This window comes from Hoplias malabaricus, chromosome 11 (assembly GCF_029633855.1).
Source record: "Hoplias malabaricus isolate fHopMal1 chromosome 11, fHopMal1.hap1, whole genome shotgun sequence".
In the NCBI taxonomy this organism is placed as follows: Eukaryota; Metazoa; Chordata; class Actinopteri; order Characiformes; family Erythrinidae; genus Hoplias; species Hoplias malabaricus.
This window is the reverse complement of record NC_089810.1, coordinates 5,577,820-5,596,767: the sequence shown is the minus strand read 5'-3', so window position 1 is coordinate 5,596,767 and position 18,948 is coordinate 5,577,820. Positions and strand designations below refer to the sequence as shown.

General features: G+C 46.9%; 1 protein-coding gene across 2 annotated transcripts in view; it reads right to left on the bottom strand.

Annotated features, from left to right (window-relative positions):
- bcar1 (BCAR1 scaffold protein, Cas family member) overlaps positions 1-18,948 on the bottom strand; it is a 129,271-nt gene that overhangs the window by 39,541 nt on the left and 70,782 nt on the right. The window contains exon 1 of one of the 2 annotated variants that reach the window (XM_066684999.1): positions 11,637-12,006. The exons of the other annotated variant lie outside the window; for it this stretch is intronic. Coding sequence (XP_066541096.1) covers positions 11,637-11,648 — 12 coding nt within the window. The 5' untranslated portion in view covers positions 11,649-12,006. Of the gene's footprint in view, positions 1-11,636; positions 12,007-18,948 lie in introns of those variants that run through there. 2 annotated transcript variants of the gene reach the window in all.

Below are 18,948 nucleotides of genomic sequence, written 5' to 3'. Positions count from 1 at the left end.
CCAGTCCTCAGGCTGAATGAACAGAGTGGGATCGGCTGATTGTAAAGGGGTCCCACTCGTAGATTAATCACCTGCTTCCTATTGTTCAGCTCAGAGCGTGGACTTATTATAGAAAGAGAGAAAAGAGAGGCGCAATCTCTCACTCTTTCATTTTCACTCTCTCTCTCTCTCCCTCTCTCTCTCACTCTCTCTGTCTCTCTCTCTCTCCCCCTCTCTCTATCTGTCTCTCTCTCTCTCCCCCTCTCTCTCTCTCTATCTCTCTCTCTCCCTCTCTCTTTCTCTCTCTCACTCTCTCTCTCTCTCTCTCTCACCCTCTCTCTCTCTCTTTCTCTCTCTCACTCTCTCTCTCTCTCTCTCTCTCTCTCTCTCTCTCTCTCTCTCTCTCTCTCTCTCTCTATGCAGTGAGAATCAGTCCATTCAGCAGTCAGGCTTTGTGTAGAAGAGTAGGAGTGTTTGGCTCATTTGTGACATTGAGAATAAATGGACAGGCTGCTGAGGGTGGGTTGGGGGAGTGGGGGGGGGGGTGCTCTCAGTTGGGATGGGAGTTATTCTACTGGGGGTGGGGGTTGGGGCGGTGGTGGAGGTGCATGCCAGTGTGGCACTGTACCAATGCCCATGCAGTGCAGGGCTACAAATATTTCTCAATCCAATTATGGGTTAAATTGTGACTACTTTCCGCGAATCACAGCCCAATGGATGGTTCCACAAGGCAGGTTTATGAGTTAGCCGGATAAACTAAGCCTACAGCTGAGGAATGTCCAATTCTTTCCCTACTGGACACATCCTGACCAAGATGGATGTAAAGCGCTAGACGGTCATTGTACTGTGGATGTCGGCGTGTTCACAGTGCGGTGTTTGGACGTTTCTGATTGGTCTAACACTGTTATAGAAGCTACATGTCTCCATTTATAACCTGTGTAGACATTGCTGTTGATAATGTAGCAGTGTGATGTACACTGATGAGCTCAAACACAACCACAGACAGCACTGCTCTAAGAAAAACATGAACTCTAACAGCTCAAACAGCTCTTCTGACTGGTTCTTCCTTGGAAACCATCGTCGATGATTAAACAGGGCACCGCCTTCTCTGAAGCCGTTTACAGCTTGGGAGGGTTGTCATTTTCTGAGTTTATTTAGTGGAGAGAGCTCATGATAATTTGACTTTATACGGGAAATACTACGATTTCTTCTTATTATCAGTCTATATATTGCAAGGTTATATTTTTTGGTTCTGAGAGAAGTGTTTTATATAGTTCATGTCACTCAGCGCTACTCTAAGCTCAGTGTTTCAGCAGGTGTGGCTTTCCATGCTGTGTACAGTCATTAGAGCACAGACTGCCTCTCGCAAGTCTATCTCTATCTCTCTCGCCCATTATTTTCATTCTTTTTTCACTCGTACACACAGCCGTATCACCTCTTCACAAAGAAATATGCACAGACCATGCTCATTATCTCTCCTACCAGGACGTGAAAGTGTGTGTGTGTGTGTGTGTGTATACATACATATACATGCACACATACTTTTCTCTGTGCCACTCTAGTGAGTCATTAAGCAGTAAATGTGATATCCAGAGTCAAAAAGCGAGAGGCTGCTCATATTTTATATATATCTGTGTGTGTGTGTGTGTGTGTGTGTAGACCTGTGCTGAGGCTGGCAGTGTGCTGATGAATGCTGGGTCTGTGTGTTGTGTTGAAGGAGAGAGCAGAGGCGCACTAAGGCTGTGTTTTGCTGATGAATGCCCTGCTTGTGTTGCCAGCCTTGGGGACAGTCGCAGTAGTATCTCCTTTAGGCCGAGCCTGGAGACTCACACAATAAAGCAGAGTGGCTTACTGCTGGCTAGCAGCTGGCTGAGATGTCACCCTACAGGCCCAGCACTCACTCACACACCACACACACACACACACACACACACATACATAGAAATGCCAAAATAATGAGAAGCTCTCAAGACCATTTGAAAGAGCTCATTGAGTCTGTGGACTTTCTCCATGGAGACAGCTTAAGCCTCTCTCAGGGCTTTTGAACAGGAATTTCAGGTTCTGTTTAGTGCCAGGTTGGACTTTGTGACCCACTGCTGTGAAAAAACAGCGACACACTGCTGAGACACCAACGAAATGCTAGTGATGCACTTGTGAGAAACGTTTACCGACACTCCGCAGCCCTAGTGTGTTTAAAGTGGAGCCGTTTAGCCTCCCGGGCAGCTCTGAAAATCCATTTCCTGCGACTGTTTTCTCATCGTCCTTCAGTCTTCCTCTGTGTTTCTGTCTTCATTGTCTTCCCTGCGTCCACACATTGCGATGATTCTGAGACAGAGAGACGTTTTGTCGGGAGACATTCTCGCCGCCAGGAAGAGGAGTCCTCTGGAGGACGGATGACATCAGAAGAAGCTGAACTTTGACTCTTTGCAAAAGTATGCCAAGCCTTTCTTTCTCTCCCTCTCCCTCTCTCTCTCACTCCTCCACAATTCCCTCACTGTTTCTCCCTGGTTCTCTGGTTCCTGCTCTCACTGGGCACAGGAAGTGCTTGAGGAGTGATTCACGTGTGTTTCTGACCGAGGGTGAGTCAATGACACAATCTCTCTGAGTGTAATCTGTCTTGTTCGGAACAGACGGCGTACACAACAACACGAGCACACACTGACTCACCGAGGGCCTAGCTGGACCGTGTTAGCACACCAAACACTTAATGACTAAACTATAGAAGTGAATGGAGCACTTTCTGAATCTTCAGGTCACACTGGGAGGTATAAACATGTAGAGGAGCACACAGAGGTCACTCCTAGGGTGTGTGAGTGTGTGTCGCCCTGTGAAGGACTGGCGCCCCCTCCAGGGTGTGTTCCTGCCTTGCGCCCAATGATTCCAGGTAGGCTCTGGACCCACCGTGACCCTGAACTGGAGAAGGGTTACAGACAATGAATGAATGAATGAATAAAATGGCCTCTTTAAATGCGTTTTAGCTTAAGAAAAGACATTGGCATCAGACAGATGCTTAAATTTGATCAATATATGATAATGTATTTCTCGTTAAGGGATAAAAATAGGGATGGGTGGTATCAGGTCTCCAAAAAAAGAGCTATGGGGATTGACTCCAGGTTTATGGCTGATTTTTTATTCACTTGTACATTCCACTGAAATGTGGAGGAACCAGATCGCACTGCACTCTTACGTACTTTTACATTTACATACGCCCACAAGTACAAACCTTACAGCGACCCGTGATTCTGGACCAGACCCAGTCAGACCTACAGCTGCTGGGCCATTTCTGGGAACGGAAATGTCGTTTTGAAAGTAGAGGTACATCCGTAGTTTCTAATTGTAGACATAACTGCATTAATTGTAATTAATATAGTAGAAAGTCCAAATCAATTCTGAGGTGTGGTGTGGTGATGTGGGTCATAACTACAGAGAAATGACTGACCGACCGACTGACCGACTGACTGACCGACCGTCTGACTGACTGACCGATTGACCAACCGACTGACTGACTGACAGACTGACCGATTGACCAACTGACTGACCGACCGTCTGACTGACAAACCGTCTGACTGACCGACCGACTGACTGACAGACTGACCGACCGTCTGACTGACCAACTGACTGAACGTCTGATTGTCCGACTGACTGACCATCTGACTGACCGACTGACAGACTGATTGACCGTCTGACTGACCGACTGACCAACTGACTGACCGACCGTCTGACTGACCGTCTGACTGGCAGACTGACCGACTGACTGACTGTCTGACTGACCGACTGATTGACCGTCTGACTGACCGACTGACCATCTGACTGACCATCTGACTGACAGACTGACCGACCGTCTGACTAACTGACCTTTTATACAAACTAACCCTTTAACCACAGCCTGGGATTCATTTCACAATGCTGACCACCACCGTGAAAACCGCCAGGCCAAAGTCTTCCCCAGAGTCGGCGTCATACTGAGTCTTGCCACTAAACTTTATTATACTCAGGAGAAAAGAGAAAAAGGCAGAATAAAGAGGAGGGGAAGAATGAGGAGAAGGAGGAGGAGGAGCGAGAGATTGGAAAAGAAAAGAAAATGCATCATCCAAGGCACTAAAAGTTCATCCATTTGCATTTAAAAGAGCCGCGAGCAGGAGAGGGGCGAAACGTTGCGGAGACTGAGAAGGGGTGGGGTGTTTAGGAGAAAGAGAAAGAGAAAGGGGAAGGAGTGATAAGATAAGGAGTGAAGTGAGTGAAAGCAAAGTTGAGAAGGCGACAGAGGGAGAGAGAGAAAGGATGGAGGGATGTAGAGTTGCGAGAAGGGAAGGAAAGGGTTGTGCTGTCCATTCAGACACGGCCACTGAGCAGGAAATAATGTGGCAGCTGGTGGAGCGCGCTCAGTGCAGACAGGTCAATGAATGGGAAGGCAGGGAGCAACAGAGCCGTGTGTGTGTGTGTGTGTTTTGGGGGCAGCTTTTGTCTTTTGCCTTTACATGGAACAAACATTAGTAAAGTCAGCAAGGCATGGGTATTGTGTGTGTGTGTGTGTGTGTGTGTTTAAGCCCCAAGGGCAAAGGAAGGGCACGAGTGTGCGCCCTGCTCTCACAACTCTACAGAAACCTCAGAAAAAATATCACAGCGCTCACAAATATTATTATAGTTATTATCCACCTTTATTAGACTCCCATTTACTTCTTATTATTAAACAAACAGCAGGTTCTCTGTAAGTCTCAGGGGCTGATGCCTTATGCCTGGTGATAACAGCCAAGTGTAAGTTTGAAGTGCACAGAGCCCAAGATTAAAAAGGTCAGGACTCCAGGTGAAGGAGGCCAAGCTTATGCTGAGTTTGCTGTAGCCTTTTGCCGTTTCACACATCCTCAGTCTCTCTCCAGCACACGCTGTATGAGCTCTGTCAGTCTACGCTCACTGCTTGTTCCTTCCTTGTTGCAGCATTCAGCTCTCGCTGGATTCTTTCGTCGGCCACCGATCCAAGGAGCGTTTGAACCTCTTCAAAAGACCACGCCGTCATTTTACGAGCTGCCGTCGTGAGTCGGATAAAAACAAACGTGATCTCTGCTGCAGCTGGAGATTTTACAGATGGAGAGTTGGTGCTGGTCGTCTGCGTTATTGACGTCACTGGCCAATCAGGGCTCTATAAGGTTTACACGTCTCGCTTGGAACCATGAGAGATCAGATACTAAAAAAAGAACCAGTTGCAGGTACCAGGAACCAGTTTTACCTACTGGAATATCAAGAAAGCCAGAGCCGAGTCGAGTACAGCGGGTATTAATTAACGAAAAAGCACCATCAGAAAACTCCAGATGAAATGCTACACTTGTGTTATGCGTGTGTTCTGACGGCTCCCTTCAGTCACTCCCACCAGCCGTGTGAGCAAACACCACCTCCACCAACAAAAGCTTTATTAGCTTCAAAGCAGGTGGATGCAATGTACAAAACACCGTTGTCCCTGCCTCTCACAGGCAGCTGAGCCTGACCGCTCCAGCACACAGGCTGTAGATGAATGTTATGTTCTCTGGGCTGTGTAGCCTAAATATGGTTTCACACAGCGAGACCAGGAGAGCAGGCCTATAGCCTCAACACTGTGCATGCTATTAGCCCTCAGTTCCTAGCTGCTGTCGTGTGATTTGTGGGGATCTGCAGGTTGGGTAAGCAGGAGTTAGGAGAGACAGCAACAAGACAGTGATTAGAGTGAGCTTTAACAGGCACACACACACACACTGTTATCAGACAGTGAGATCAGACTGGACGGAAAGTCGTCACGCTCTGAAACTCCCAGTGAGCTGAGAGAGGGGACTGAGTCAGACACAGACGGGTGTTTTCACCCTTATCGGCTCTTCTGAGTGTACCGTGTGACGCAGACGCAGAGCACACACCTGAAAGCTCATCCCAAGATCAACAAGGTCAAGGAAAGCCAAGTGGAGCTACGGATGAAAGCACAATCCGGGCTGTGTGTACATGATTAAAATCTGAATCAGAAACATCTCAGGCCACAGCAGCAGTTTATTCAATTTCCTCAGCAGCCCCTGATTTAATTTAAACAGTGATTAGGTGTTGGATCAAAATAGTTACGCTGAAGAATCACATACAAACAATTAGAATACATGGTTAATAGCTCCACTTTCTCACTTTTCTTCAATGGCCAGGACCCATCATAACACAAACGTAGTGGTGGTGGTGGTGTGTTAGTGTGTGTTGTGCTGGTGTAGAGTGGATCAGACACAGCAGTGCTGCTGGAGTTTTTAAACCCCTCAGTGTCTGGACTGAGAACAGTCCACCGACCAAAAACATCCAGCTGACAGCGTCCTGTGTCACTGATGAAGGACTAGAGGACGAGCGACACACACTGTGCAGCGACAGATGAGCTACTGTCTCTGACTCTACATCTACAAGGTGGACCAACGAGGGAGGAGTGTCTCACAGAGTGGACAGAGAGTGGACACAGGGTTTAAAAACTCCAGCAGCACTGCTGTGTCTGATCCACTCTACACCAGCACAACACACACTAACACACCACCACCACGTCAGTGTCACTGCAGCGCTGAGAACGATCGACCACCACATCACACCTGCTCTGTGGGGGGTCCTGAGCGTTGAAGAGTAGGGAGAAAGGGAGCCAATAAAGTATGCAGAGCAACAGATGGACTACAATCTGTATTTGAAGAACTACAAAGTGCTCCTGTGTCGTCAATGAGTGTAGAAACAAGGCGGGAGTTCCTAATCCAGTGTACATTATTATATAGGGTTTATACAGGGTCGCAGAGGCCAGGACTTGTTGCCTCTGCAGTGTCATAAATATAACATTCTTTAAAGAATCATTCACTGGAAGGTGATTCATGAACCTGAATAAGCCCTGCTCCTGTCAGCCCAGGCACCTGAAAATTTAAGAGTGTGGGTGGATGTAGCTGGAAATGGATGTGAAACGTCTTGCATTACTAAACAGGTGCGTTCTGGAGAAAATCTCTGAGCAGAAAGTGATGCCTAAAATACTGTGGATGGAGGCTTCACTTCGGAAATAGAGCATAGAGCATTTACAAAGAGACAAGACCTTTTACTATCAAAAAGGCACTAGCAAAACGCCTCGGTTGGCTTGAGCTACTTTCAGAGAAGGACAATAGTGGCCTGCTCTAGTTTCAGAAGTAAATGGGCTGTGTTTGCTACAGGCAAGACCCAACTTGAGCGGTAACAACAAGCCACAAGAGAAATGGAAAAAAGGGAAGGCGCTTTGGAGCTAAATGTCGGTGTGTTCATGTACGTCTGGGTGTGTTTGAGAGTGTGTGAGAGAGTGTGGATAAAGGATGTGAAGACATATGATCAGTAATGGAGAATAGGAATAGAAAATGTATTGGAGGATATTTGCATCTGTGTGTGTGTGTGTGTGTGTGTGTGTGTGTGTGTGTGTGTGTGTGTGTTCGAGCCTGATTCCCTCCACAAGTCTAGGCACATTGCTTCGCTCCAGCTTGCCAGCGGCCCACTTACCAGAGCATTCCTCAGCCCCTATTCACCTCCTCCATTACCCCACATTCCACTCTGTCATAGAGCTTTCTATTACAACAGGCATTAAAACACACACACACACACACACACCTGGCAAACACGTCACACACTGTTTTCACACCCCACTGCATTGAATCATGGAGACAAACCCAGACAAACCAAAAAACACCCAGACAAGGACATCAAAACACTGGCCTCTTCCTAATTTCAGTTATCCCTGAAAATAACACAAACACACTCGCACACACACCTAACAGCCTCGCTACAGAGGAGTGAATGATCATGCCTTCCTTAAGGCGGCAGAAAAACAAAAGCCTGGCTCTCCTTTTCCGCCTAGGTGAGTGTGTGTGTCACTGGTAAGAAAACAAGTCCCGTTCTTGTAGCTACAGGCTATAGTCAAGTGCTGGCTTGCTGCCCACTTGCAGCGGCTTTCCTCGACTGACACGTCGCTTGTATTTGGTCAAAACACATCCCTGTAAGCCTTTAAAAACAGGCTTTGCCATTTAGAACGCAAGGGCAGCCCAGGATTTGCTAACACAGACTTGGATTTATTTTTAACTTGCAAGCACACAGCCACCGTCCGTGACATTAAGAAGAATATTCCCAAGCCTTTAATTGTTTGCTTAAATGGTGGTTGGTTATAAGCTCTGAGGTTCTGGCAAAAGATCGCTGAGCTGTACTCACACAGCTTCGAGAAATGACCGTCTTTGAAACAGTAGCGCACATGCTGTACATTTCAGCTGAATGAAAACAGCTTCCTATATCAAAGACGGGAGATTTAAGCATCGAGGAGCGTCGAGAACTTAGAACGAAAACCATATGTAGGCAATAAGGACAAGGCACGTTGTTGCGCTAACTAGCTCAAGCTAGCTGTTGCGCATGGGGGAGACATTTTCTTCCTCGTCACTGAGTTGAGAAATCACGCTGAAAACAAGGCCAGGATTCTGTTGATTCCTAGCGATAAACCCAGAAATGTCAGGCTTTCATAAAACTGCAGTGATTCCTCTCTGGCTCAGAGTATCGCCATGACCTCAGTCCAACATTCCAGCGGTCCGGTCGCTCCGAAGGGTCCAGGAACTCAAGGAGGATTAGGATACAAAGACAGGAAAAAACTTCAGCCCGTGGTGTTGAAAATCAAACGGCTTCACTGTGAAAAAGACCATTGTTTAGAGACTTCTTAAGACATTAGCACTTTATGTCGAGTTGCTAAGCAGAGTTTGGAGAGAAATTCTGAAGCTTTCTGAAGCCACTGTCTTTTGTTTTGTTTTTTTTACAACATAAATACATTCGATTGCTTCATTACAGAGTTTCAAATCCCTGAATAGTGTTTGCTTCTTTCAGAAGCTTCTTTCTTCTCTCTGAGGCCAAACTATTAAACTCTGAGGCCAAGCTAACATGCTACTGCTACGGTAGGATGAAAAAAGCCATAGCACGGCCCATATCTTCCAATGGCAGGAGTCCATTAGCTTTGCCCTAGCAGTAGTGCTGTGATCAGATCCCTATCAGAGCTTTCTCTGTCATTCTCTATCTGGGAGATAAGGAGAGAGAGAGAGAGTGAGAGAGAGAGAGAGAGAGAGAGAGAGAGAGAGAGAGAGAGAGACACAGAGGGAGAGAGAGAGAGACAGAGAGAGAGAGAGAGAGAGAGAGAGAGAGAGAGACAGAGAAAGGGAGAGAGCAACAGTGAGAGAGAGAGACAGAGAGAAAGAGAGAGTGAGAGTGAGAGAGACACACAGAGAGAGAGAGAGAGAGAGAGAGAGAGAGAGAGAGAGAGACAGACAGATGAGGGGGAAAACAGAGCTGGAGGAAAATAATTTTTCAAAATAGACTTTAATTCCATATACATTTTTATAAATTTACATTACAACTGAATTCACTAGTCACTATTTTCTACATTCAATCAGTGGAGGATGAACAATCCACTCTTAAAGCAACACTGGGTAGTCATTGTACCTTAAAATTGCAGCTGCAAAATCATTGTGAAGCGCCACTAAGAGGAAATAAGGTGAACAGAGCTTCTGTTTTTGACTTGGCACTGCAGAAACTGCACTATGTATCTTTTGGAGGAGGGTAGGAAGCCACTCTTCCCCACACTTCACCTCCCTCTCGGTTTCAGGACAGTGCTGTAAAAGTGAAATACACTTTACACCTATAGGGGGAGCCCACAAGCAAAAACACCTAGTCTCACCTAGTGTTTCTTTAACTACAAAAGTAAACGTCCCAATATTCTACCGTTAAAAATGACAGAGCTATTTGCCGCGACCAATTACCAAGAAAGTTAGAGGAGTTAGTCAACTCCAAACCAGACGAACAAAGCTTTTGTTAAAGAGGACATTTTTAGCAACACTGGAACAACATCCTTTTGTATGCACACCTGCCCAGGTAGATACTATTGTGTGAGGTGGAGCCCTGACCGTGTTACCACGTCTTACTCATAGCAGCACTCTAGTTAAATTATAGCCAGACCACAGGGCAACGACTAACACTAACACCAGCTCCACTCCTTTATTAACCCTCAAAGGTGACATGAACTCACCTGCCAATCCCTCCCTGAGTAAACCTGAAGCCTATCACATGAGTCATAATTCTGGGAAAAACATGCCCTTCGATGTGGATCCAGGTTTAATCAAGATCTTAGCCTCCCGTTCCATGTATGCCCCATATCACTGATTCCAGATCAACACAGGAGCGGACCTTCTACCTTGAAAGTACTATCACTTCCACTAATAATTAGCGAGGGACGAGGAGCAGGCAGCGTCTCTGGGACCTCCAGGACTCTGAGTGGGGGCGGGGGGAATTCCACCCTCTCTTACCCCAGAGGGTGGGCGTGAGTCAGGGGTGAGTCAGTGGTCCACGGCAGGAGTTTAGAAGAAAGGCCTCTCTCCGTCTCCTTCTCTTCTTTCTCAGGGGCCTACGCTCACGGCCAACATGAGCCAGCACTCTTTATTTAGCTGCTGATTCAGGATCAGCCCAATGAGCCAAGCTCCATCAGTTACAGGGGCGATTTAATTAGGGAATCCAGTTCAGACGCCTACCTCTGCCTGATTTATTCATGCGGTGGCTCAGAGCTCGACAGATACACCTTAAGAAGCTACTAAAACAGCATCCGTGACAGGAACAAAAGCTTATTCCTCGTCACAAAGTGGAAGAACATGTTTACAGCTTTATAAATATCTTCAAGAGTTCCAAAATTGGCTCAAACTCCTTATTTAGACCAAAGCTTTCCACTGTCGAGAAATATGTTTGACTCCAGGCGAAGTGTTGCTCTCTTCTGTCGAGCCCAAGATGATCAAATATGGCATGAAGACGGCTGATGCCGTGATGACAGACGTAAAACTCTTTGGGGAATATCCCAAGGCCACGCAGGGGGTCAGCCTCAGAGAGCAAAGTCTTCTAAGACGGAAACAAATGTCCGTCCCAGCTCTTGCTTCCAAATACCAAAGCACTGTGTCATTCCTGCCCTTACAAGCTGACTGCGTGCCAACACTTTCAAACAATAGCAAGGAACGGATGCCGCTTGCCAAGACTCTGGCCTGGCCTCTGCAACCAATTTCTCTCTCTCTCTCTCTCTCTCTCTCTCTTAGTCTCCTTGCACGCCCCTCTATAATAAAACCTTAATCTTTCAACTTTCTCCTGACTCAGCAGCGCTGTGCCTCCATGGCTCCGGTTCCACTCTCTCAGCTCCGAACACACACACACAGAGACACACACACACAGCTCTTTCTGAAAGTGCTCGACTCGCTGCTCCTGAAGAAAAAGCTGGTCCAAAAAAAAAGAGAAAAGCTAAACTCCCAGCACACACAGCAATCCAGGCTCTACCTCTAAAGGGCTGAGGAAGGACACGTCTACATGTTTTCCATTCTACCTCCTCTGGCAAGTCTGTTTTTCCAACTAATAATATGTTTTAGAAACCAGAGGGTTGTGAGAAAGCACAGAGACGTTTACAAGTCACACAGTACACAAGCTCAGAGAGTACAGACACAACACACACACACAACCCCTGCTGAGGTTCAACAAAAGGCATTAGAATAGAATAAAACAGTTCCCCAGTGTTCACTCTCCTCAGCCTGCTGACTCCACAGGCTCCTCCACAGCAGGAGAGTAACTGCACAGAGCCACCATCACGTACACACACGTACTCTTATATCACACTCACTCACCAGGTAATTCATTTTCAGGGCCGCTGTGGGAGTCTCGGGGAGTCCAGACCGCTCTCGATGGCCCCGAGGTTTGACCCCAGGGGAAACAAACACAATAAAGGGAAGGAAAAGAAAAGAAAAAGACCCCCCCCAAGACCGGCCACCTCCAGTCCCAAAGTTCCACGCGCTGTCTAGGCCCGAGCAAAAAGAAAGAAGTCATAAAGTCATGGCAGACGGGCACACATAGTCCTATTCCGTGATCTCACAGGCCAAGAATGAGTCTGTCCTGTATACTTCTCTTTTCCTTTTCTCTCTCTCTCTCTCTGTCTGTCCTTTGCTCTATCCCTCTCTCTCTCTCTCTCGCGCTCTCAGGCTAGAGGAGGGCGGTCAGAATGTCCCGTAACCCGACACCCTCCCTGTTCCTGCTCAGTCCTGGCATTCCCTCTCCCTGCGCTCTGATTGGCTGAGGAGGTCCTTCTTATGTTAATGCTACTCCCCCTCCCTCCATCCTTTGCCTGTGAGGAATGTTTAAGGAGCCTCCGTGTGGACCTGCGAGGGAAACAGACATTAGTTTTTCTTCCCCCTTGTATACACACACACACACACACACACACACACACACACCTCCCCCACTGCTACTTTGTCCACATCTTTTCCTTTCGTCTCCCAAAATTCCTGTCTTTTCTCCACTGTCTGGCCTTTCTCTCTGCCCCTTTTTCCACTGCGAGTTTACGTCTTATATAACTCCCCCTCTTCCACTGCAGCTACACAATTAACAGGGATATTGTACTAGTTGTGAAAGGCAGATTTACTTCAACAGCACAAATCTAACCTGGTACATAGCCCCAAACTCGCTCTACAAGCACAGGGACAGTTTCGGCTCTACGTGGACGTGGATGTTGCAGAGATGATTTCTCACACTGCAGCTCAATGAAGATAAAATGAAATTTCAGCTGTTTTGATTTGATGGTATTTGACCTATCATCTGCATCAGGGCCTCGCTGTGTTTAAGATGCAGTCTAATCCCGTGCTTCATCTGTGCTTTAAAAAGTCTCAGTGTGGATTCCTGAAATGTGTCAGCGTAGTGTCACGGGTGTCTCTCAGATGTCCACAAGTCTTTCCTTCTGTGCTGTTCTTCGAGGTCACATTGTCTTGAAAAAGACAAATATCCGTGCATGACATCACTGTTAACACTCATACAAGGGAGGGAGAAGGTCAGGAGGTCAAGCCGGGTCCAGCCCTTTCAGAATCAGTTTTACAACCTGGAAACATGTTAACTGGCCTTTTGTTTTTAATCCTATTGATCTAGATATTTGCAATATGCATTTTACTTGTCTCTAAACGTTTTCATTCATTCATCCATTCATTGTCTGTACAGGACAAAGGAACAGTCTCTTTCCCAGAGCTGTTTCATCCATTACCCCCCTCTGCATTCCCAAACCTTTAAGAACTCATTCATTTATGTCTTGGACTATTCCTCTCTTCCTCATCTGCTATTTATTTACTTTACCAAATTGCTGCTACTATATGCAGTATTAATACAGTATACGCTACATTATAAACTCGTTGAATGCTTTGTGGATGTGTGTTGTCTGTTGTTTGCACGGTCGGAATTTCGCTGCACCATGTACAATGACAAATAAAGCTCTTACTAAGCCTTATCCAGTTCATGGGCACAAAGCAAGAAGACACCCTGGAGTGGGCTCCTGTCCTTCACAGGGCAACACACACTCACACATTTACTCACACCTACGGACACTTTTGAGTCTGCAATCCACCTACCAACGTGTGTTTTTGGACTTTGGGAGGACACCGGAGCACCCGGAGGAAACCCACGCAGACACAGAGAGAACACGCCACACTCCTCACAGACAGTCACCCGGAGGAAATCCACGCAGACACAGAGAGAACACACCACACTCCTCACAGACAGTCACCCGGAGGAAACCCACGCAGACACAGGGAGAACACACCACACTCCTCACAGACAGTCACCCGGAGGAAACCCACGCAGACACAGAGAGAACACACCACACTCCTCACAGACAGTCACCCGGAGGAAACCCACACAGACACAGGGAGAACACACTACACTCCTCACAGACAGTCACCCGGAGGAAACCCACACAGACACAGGGAGAACACACCACACTCCTCACAGACAGTCACCCGGAGGAAACCCACGCAGACACAGAGAGAACACGCCACACTCCTCACAGACAGTCACCCGGAGGAAACCCACGCAGACACAGAGAGAACACACCACACTCCTCACAGACAGTCACCCGGAGCGGGACTTGAACCCACAACCTTCATCTTAAACATATCTGCTTATGCTTTTACGTGGTGCATATCTGTATCTGCTTCAGTTGTTTTTCATGCTTGTAACTAATTAGTAATCTGGGTCTCTCCACAGGTGTGAATGTGTGAGTGACAGGGTGAATGTGTAAAACTCTCCACAGGTGTGTGAGTGACTGGGTGAGTGTATGAAACTGTCCACAGGTGTGTGTGTGTGTGTGAGTGACTGGGTGAGTGTATGAAACTGTCCACAGGTGTGTGTGTGTGTGTGAGTGACTGGGTGAGTGTATGAAACTGTCCACAGGTGTGTGTGTGTGTGTGAGTGACTGGGTGAGTGTATGAAACTCTCCACAGGTGTGTCTGTGTGTGTGTGAGTGACTGGGTGAGTGTATGAAACTGTCCACAGGTGTGTGTGTGTGTGTGAGTGACTGGGTGAGTGTATGAAACTGTCCACAGGTGTGTGTATGTGTGTGAGTGACTGGGTGAGTGTATGAAACTGTCCACAGGTGTGTGTGTGTGTGTGAGTGACTGGGTGAGTGTATGAAACTCTCCACAGGTGTGTCTGTGTGTGTGTGTGTGTGTGTGAGAGTGACTGGGTGAGTGTATGAAACTCTCCACAGGTGTGTGTGTGTGTGAGTGACTGGGTGAATGTGTGAAACCCCCCACAGGTGTGTGTGTGTGTGAGAGTGACTGGGTGAGTGTATGAAACTCTCCACAGGTGTGTGTGTGTGTGTGTGTGTGTGTGTGTGAGTGACTGGGTGAATGTGTGAAACTCTCCACAGGTGTGTGTGTGTGTGTGTGTGTGTGTGTGTGTGTGAGAGTGACTGGGTGAGTGTATGAAACTCTCCACAGGTGTGTGTGTGTGTGTGTGTGTGAGTGACTGGGTGAATGTGTGAAACTCTCCACAGGTGTGTGTGTGTGTGTGTGTGTGTGTGTGTGTGTGTGTGAGTGACTGGGTGAAGTATACAGTTCCAATGCTGGTTATATTTTAATCTTGTAGCACCATGTCAAAAATAAAACTTCAGAGATAAAATATTTTTCACCAAATTCCTTCATTTTCTGTGGAAAGAAAAGTAGTGTAAACTGCTAAACTACCCCTTTAATATTTCATATTCCAGCAGGGCTGTGTGAAGGTGGATCTTGATCAGGAAAAGTGGAAAAGCACTAACCAAAGAGAAGTGATTCAGCTGGAATGGAAGTGCCATGAATTAAAGAGCATGGCTGATGGCACATCAAAAAGCTTCCCTACCGATTTAATACGCTCTGGGAATCCGCAGCTCTTATCTTTACATAGCGGCTGCTTTCTTAGGCTGAGGGATGTGGTGTCTCATCTCCATGGCAATTGAGCCGCACTCCATCTCGCCCTATGGCACAGTTACTAGGAAGGTTTTTGGTGCACACACACACACACACACACACACACACACAATAACACACTTATATACACTTTTCCTCCTCGGATGTTAGTGATAGGTCTTAGCTCTTCGTCTCTGTCAGGGAGCTAAGCTGAAGTGCAATCAGAGCTGTCACTTGTGTGTGTGTGTGTGTGTGTGTGTTAGTCTATCACATCAGGCGCCATTTCAATTAGCGCCCCTCCTCCGGCCTTCATCCATCACCTAATGAGCCCCCTCCTCCACCGGGAGCTGCTAACCCCACCCTCCACCACTCCGCTGCAGACAGCTCAGATAAACCTGCCTTAAATACCTGCCTCCAACCGTGACAACCATGCAAATGAGCCTAATATCGCTAACACCTCGGCTGTTTGCTTATGCATGAAGTGTTGTGACACAGATTTAAATAATATGAATATGTGCAGCATGCGCACGTACGTATGTGAGCACTGGAGCACTGCACCGTGCTTTCCTCGAAATGAAGCTACGAATCTATTCGTTAATTATAACGATAAAAATGATCAATCAAAACTAGCTTTTAGTGTTGGATGTGATGCAGAAGCGTTTTCTTCAAGGTCCAAAATTGTTCCTACTCAAATCTGAGGCCTGAAAAAGAACCATTTTAGAGTTCCCAGGATATTTAACTGAGCCAGGTACTGCTTAATTAAGCCGGACCACATGTGATCTGTTATATTCCAGTGTATTATCCACAACATGCTGTGTTCAGGTGCATTTACAAAAGTAAACCGTGGTTTAAACGCCCCGCAGTGTTTCAAATGCATCAGCAAACCCACTTTTGTACAAATGCTGGAACAAAGGAACGTGACAGAGCCGCTGCTACGCTTTGACTCTGTTTCCTGAAATTTGCCACAAGCAAAACTTCACTAAATCCACGGGGAACACAAACTCCCACAGTTTTTAATGCACAAGGAGCAACAGTTTAAAAGCAAAATGATAATAAACAATTCTGCTTTAGCACCACTTTTTTTTCTGCAGGACATTCTAAACTGTGAGAAACTTGTGCTAAAATTAAATTAACTCATAACGGAAAATTAGTTCCTTCATTTATCAATTAATCTTTTGTAAGAACGCCCTCTTGGTTCGTGTTGTGATGGGTCCGGAGCCTAACCAGAATCCTACAGGACAGGAGCACACCCTGGAGAGAGCACCAGTCACACTCACCCAGTCACTCACACACTCACTCACACCTGTGAACAGTTTCACACACTCACCCTGTCACTCATACACACACACCTATGGACAGTTTCACACATTTACTCACACACTCACCCAGTCACTCACACACTCACTCACACCTGTGAACAGTTTCACACACTCACCCAGTCACTCACACACTCACACCTGTGGACAGTTTCACACACTCACCCAGTCACTCACACACTCACACCTGTGGACAGTTTCACACACTCACCCAGTCACTCACACACTCACTCACACCTGTGAACAGTTTCACACACTCACCCTGTCACTCATACACACACACCTATGGACAGTTTCACACATTCACTCACACACTCACCCAGTCACTCACTCACACACTCACACCTGTGGACAGTTTCACACACTCACCAGTCACTCACACACTCACCCAGTCACTCACTCACACACTCACACCTGTGGACAGTTTCACACACTCACCCAGTCACTCACACACTCACACCTGTGGACAGTTTCACACACTCACCCAGTCACTCACACACTCACTCACACCTGTGAACAGTTTCACACACTCACCCTGTCACTCATACACACACACCTATGGACAGTTTCACACATTCACTCACACACTCACCCAGTCACTCACTCACACACTCACACCTGTGGACAGTTTCACACACTCACCAGTCACTCACACACTCACCCAGTCACTCACTCACACACTCACACCTGTGGACAGTTTCACACACTCACCCAGTCACTCACACACTCACACCTGTGGACAGTTTCACACACTCACCCAGTCACTCACACACTCACACCTGTGGACAGTTTCACACACTCACCCAGTCACTCACACACTCACATCTGTGGACAATTTATAAAATAATCTCTAATACAACTATAATTTATCGCTAAGCCCTTAAGTGGTGATTTTCATTATCAGTTGATATGCAAGATATTTGACCATGTGACCTAAATTTACATATATGTTTCTGAGAGTTCTAGACAGTGTGTGTGCGCGTGTGTATGAGACAGTGGGCTCATTGTGTCTGCATGGCCTGCTCTCCTTTGGGTCGGGCTGCCAGAGCATTCCTCACACCAACACACTATTCTACTCCATAGACACACTCTCACACTCAGCGCCCTGCTGCTCTTGCCCCCTCTTGCCCCAAGTCCAGCCGGGCAGGACGTCCGCGTCACTCCGACCATGACCCGGTCCAACCCGGACCCTCCAGTACACAGCCGCCATTCACTGCAGATGTGGGTCACTGTAGGAGAATATGGAAATCCCATCTGCTCCTGGATCCAGGTTAGACTGCTATTTTTCTCCCAGCCGCTCTCAATACACCTCCTTCTGGACGTTTCTGCACCGGTCTGCTGAATTCCAGCACAATCTGCTAGAGACATTTCAGGAAGGAGGCAGCAGGAGCTGGACACTGCGCTATGTAGCGACAATGTGTTTATTCAGAACAAAGAGCTGCAGTGTTCGGTTGGCAGGACTGGGCACAAATTACATGTGGCAGTGACAAAACCACTGATAGCACTGTGAGCAATGACGCTGGGTTTAGTGTGTTAGTGGTCTATGAGTCTGCCCTGTTTTCACTGTTTCTAAAATAAGTAGCTTTGTGTTTCTATTACTATAGTTAAGAGGACATTTCCCCGGTATAACAAGGCTAACAGTTAATGTATTGCCAATCAATTGGCATCATCTCATTTGCAAAGTGGTGCTAATGAGCCCCCGCTGATTGCTCCTATTGATTTCTAGCACAGCCTTTGCTTTGAGTGACAAATACCTTTAATGGAACGATCCACCTTAACAGCTGAACTTGGTTTGTGGCCAAGTGTGTGATGGTTTAAAGCAACACTAGGTAGTATTTTTAGCTCAAAAATACAGCTTCAAACTCGTTGTGATGCTTCACTAAGCTGTAATACAGAGAACAGGGCCTCGGTCGTTGCTACACTGAGTTCAGCACTGCAGAAACTGCACTATGTAAGTTTGAAAGGAGGGTAGGAAACCACCTCGTCCCTTTCGCTCTTGATTTATGGGCAGTTCTGTAAAAGTAAACTACAAGCTACAACTGTAGGGAGAGCCCAGGAGTAAAAATACCAAACCTTACATAGTGTCCCTTTAATCGAGTTCTTTCATTCATTTGCTGCAAGCCCTTAATTCTGCTCAGAGAGATCTGAAGCCTACCTGGAGTCCCTAGACGCAAAGCAGGAACACGCACTGAACAGGGTTCCAGTCCATAACAGTGGATCATATGCTCACGCCTGTGTGTGAAAAACTGTGAAGTACGCAGACTCTTGGAGGAAACCCATGCTGATACTGGGAGAACGGACAGTGAATGGAGGCAAGGAACAAACCCAGGACCCCAGGACTCTGGAGCTGCGTGGCAGCGATGTTCCATGCCCCTATCACAGTACAGTTCCTACACAACATATGAGCATTAGCTTAGCACAAT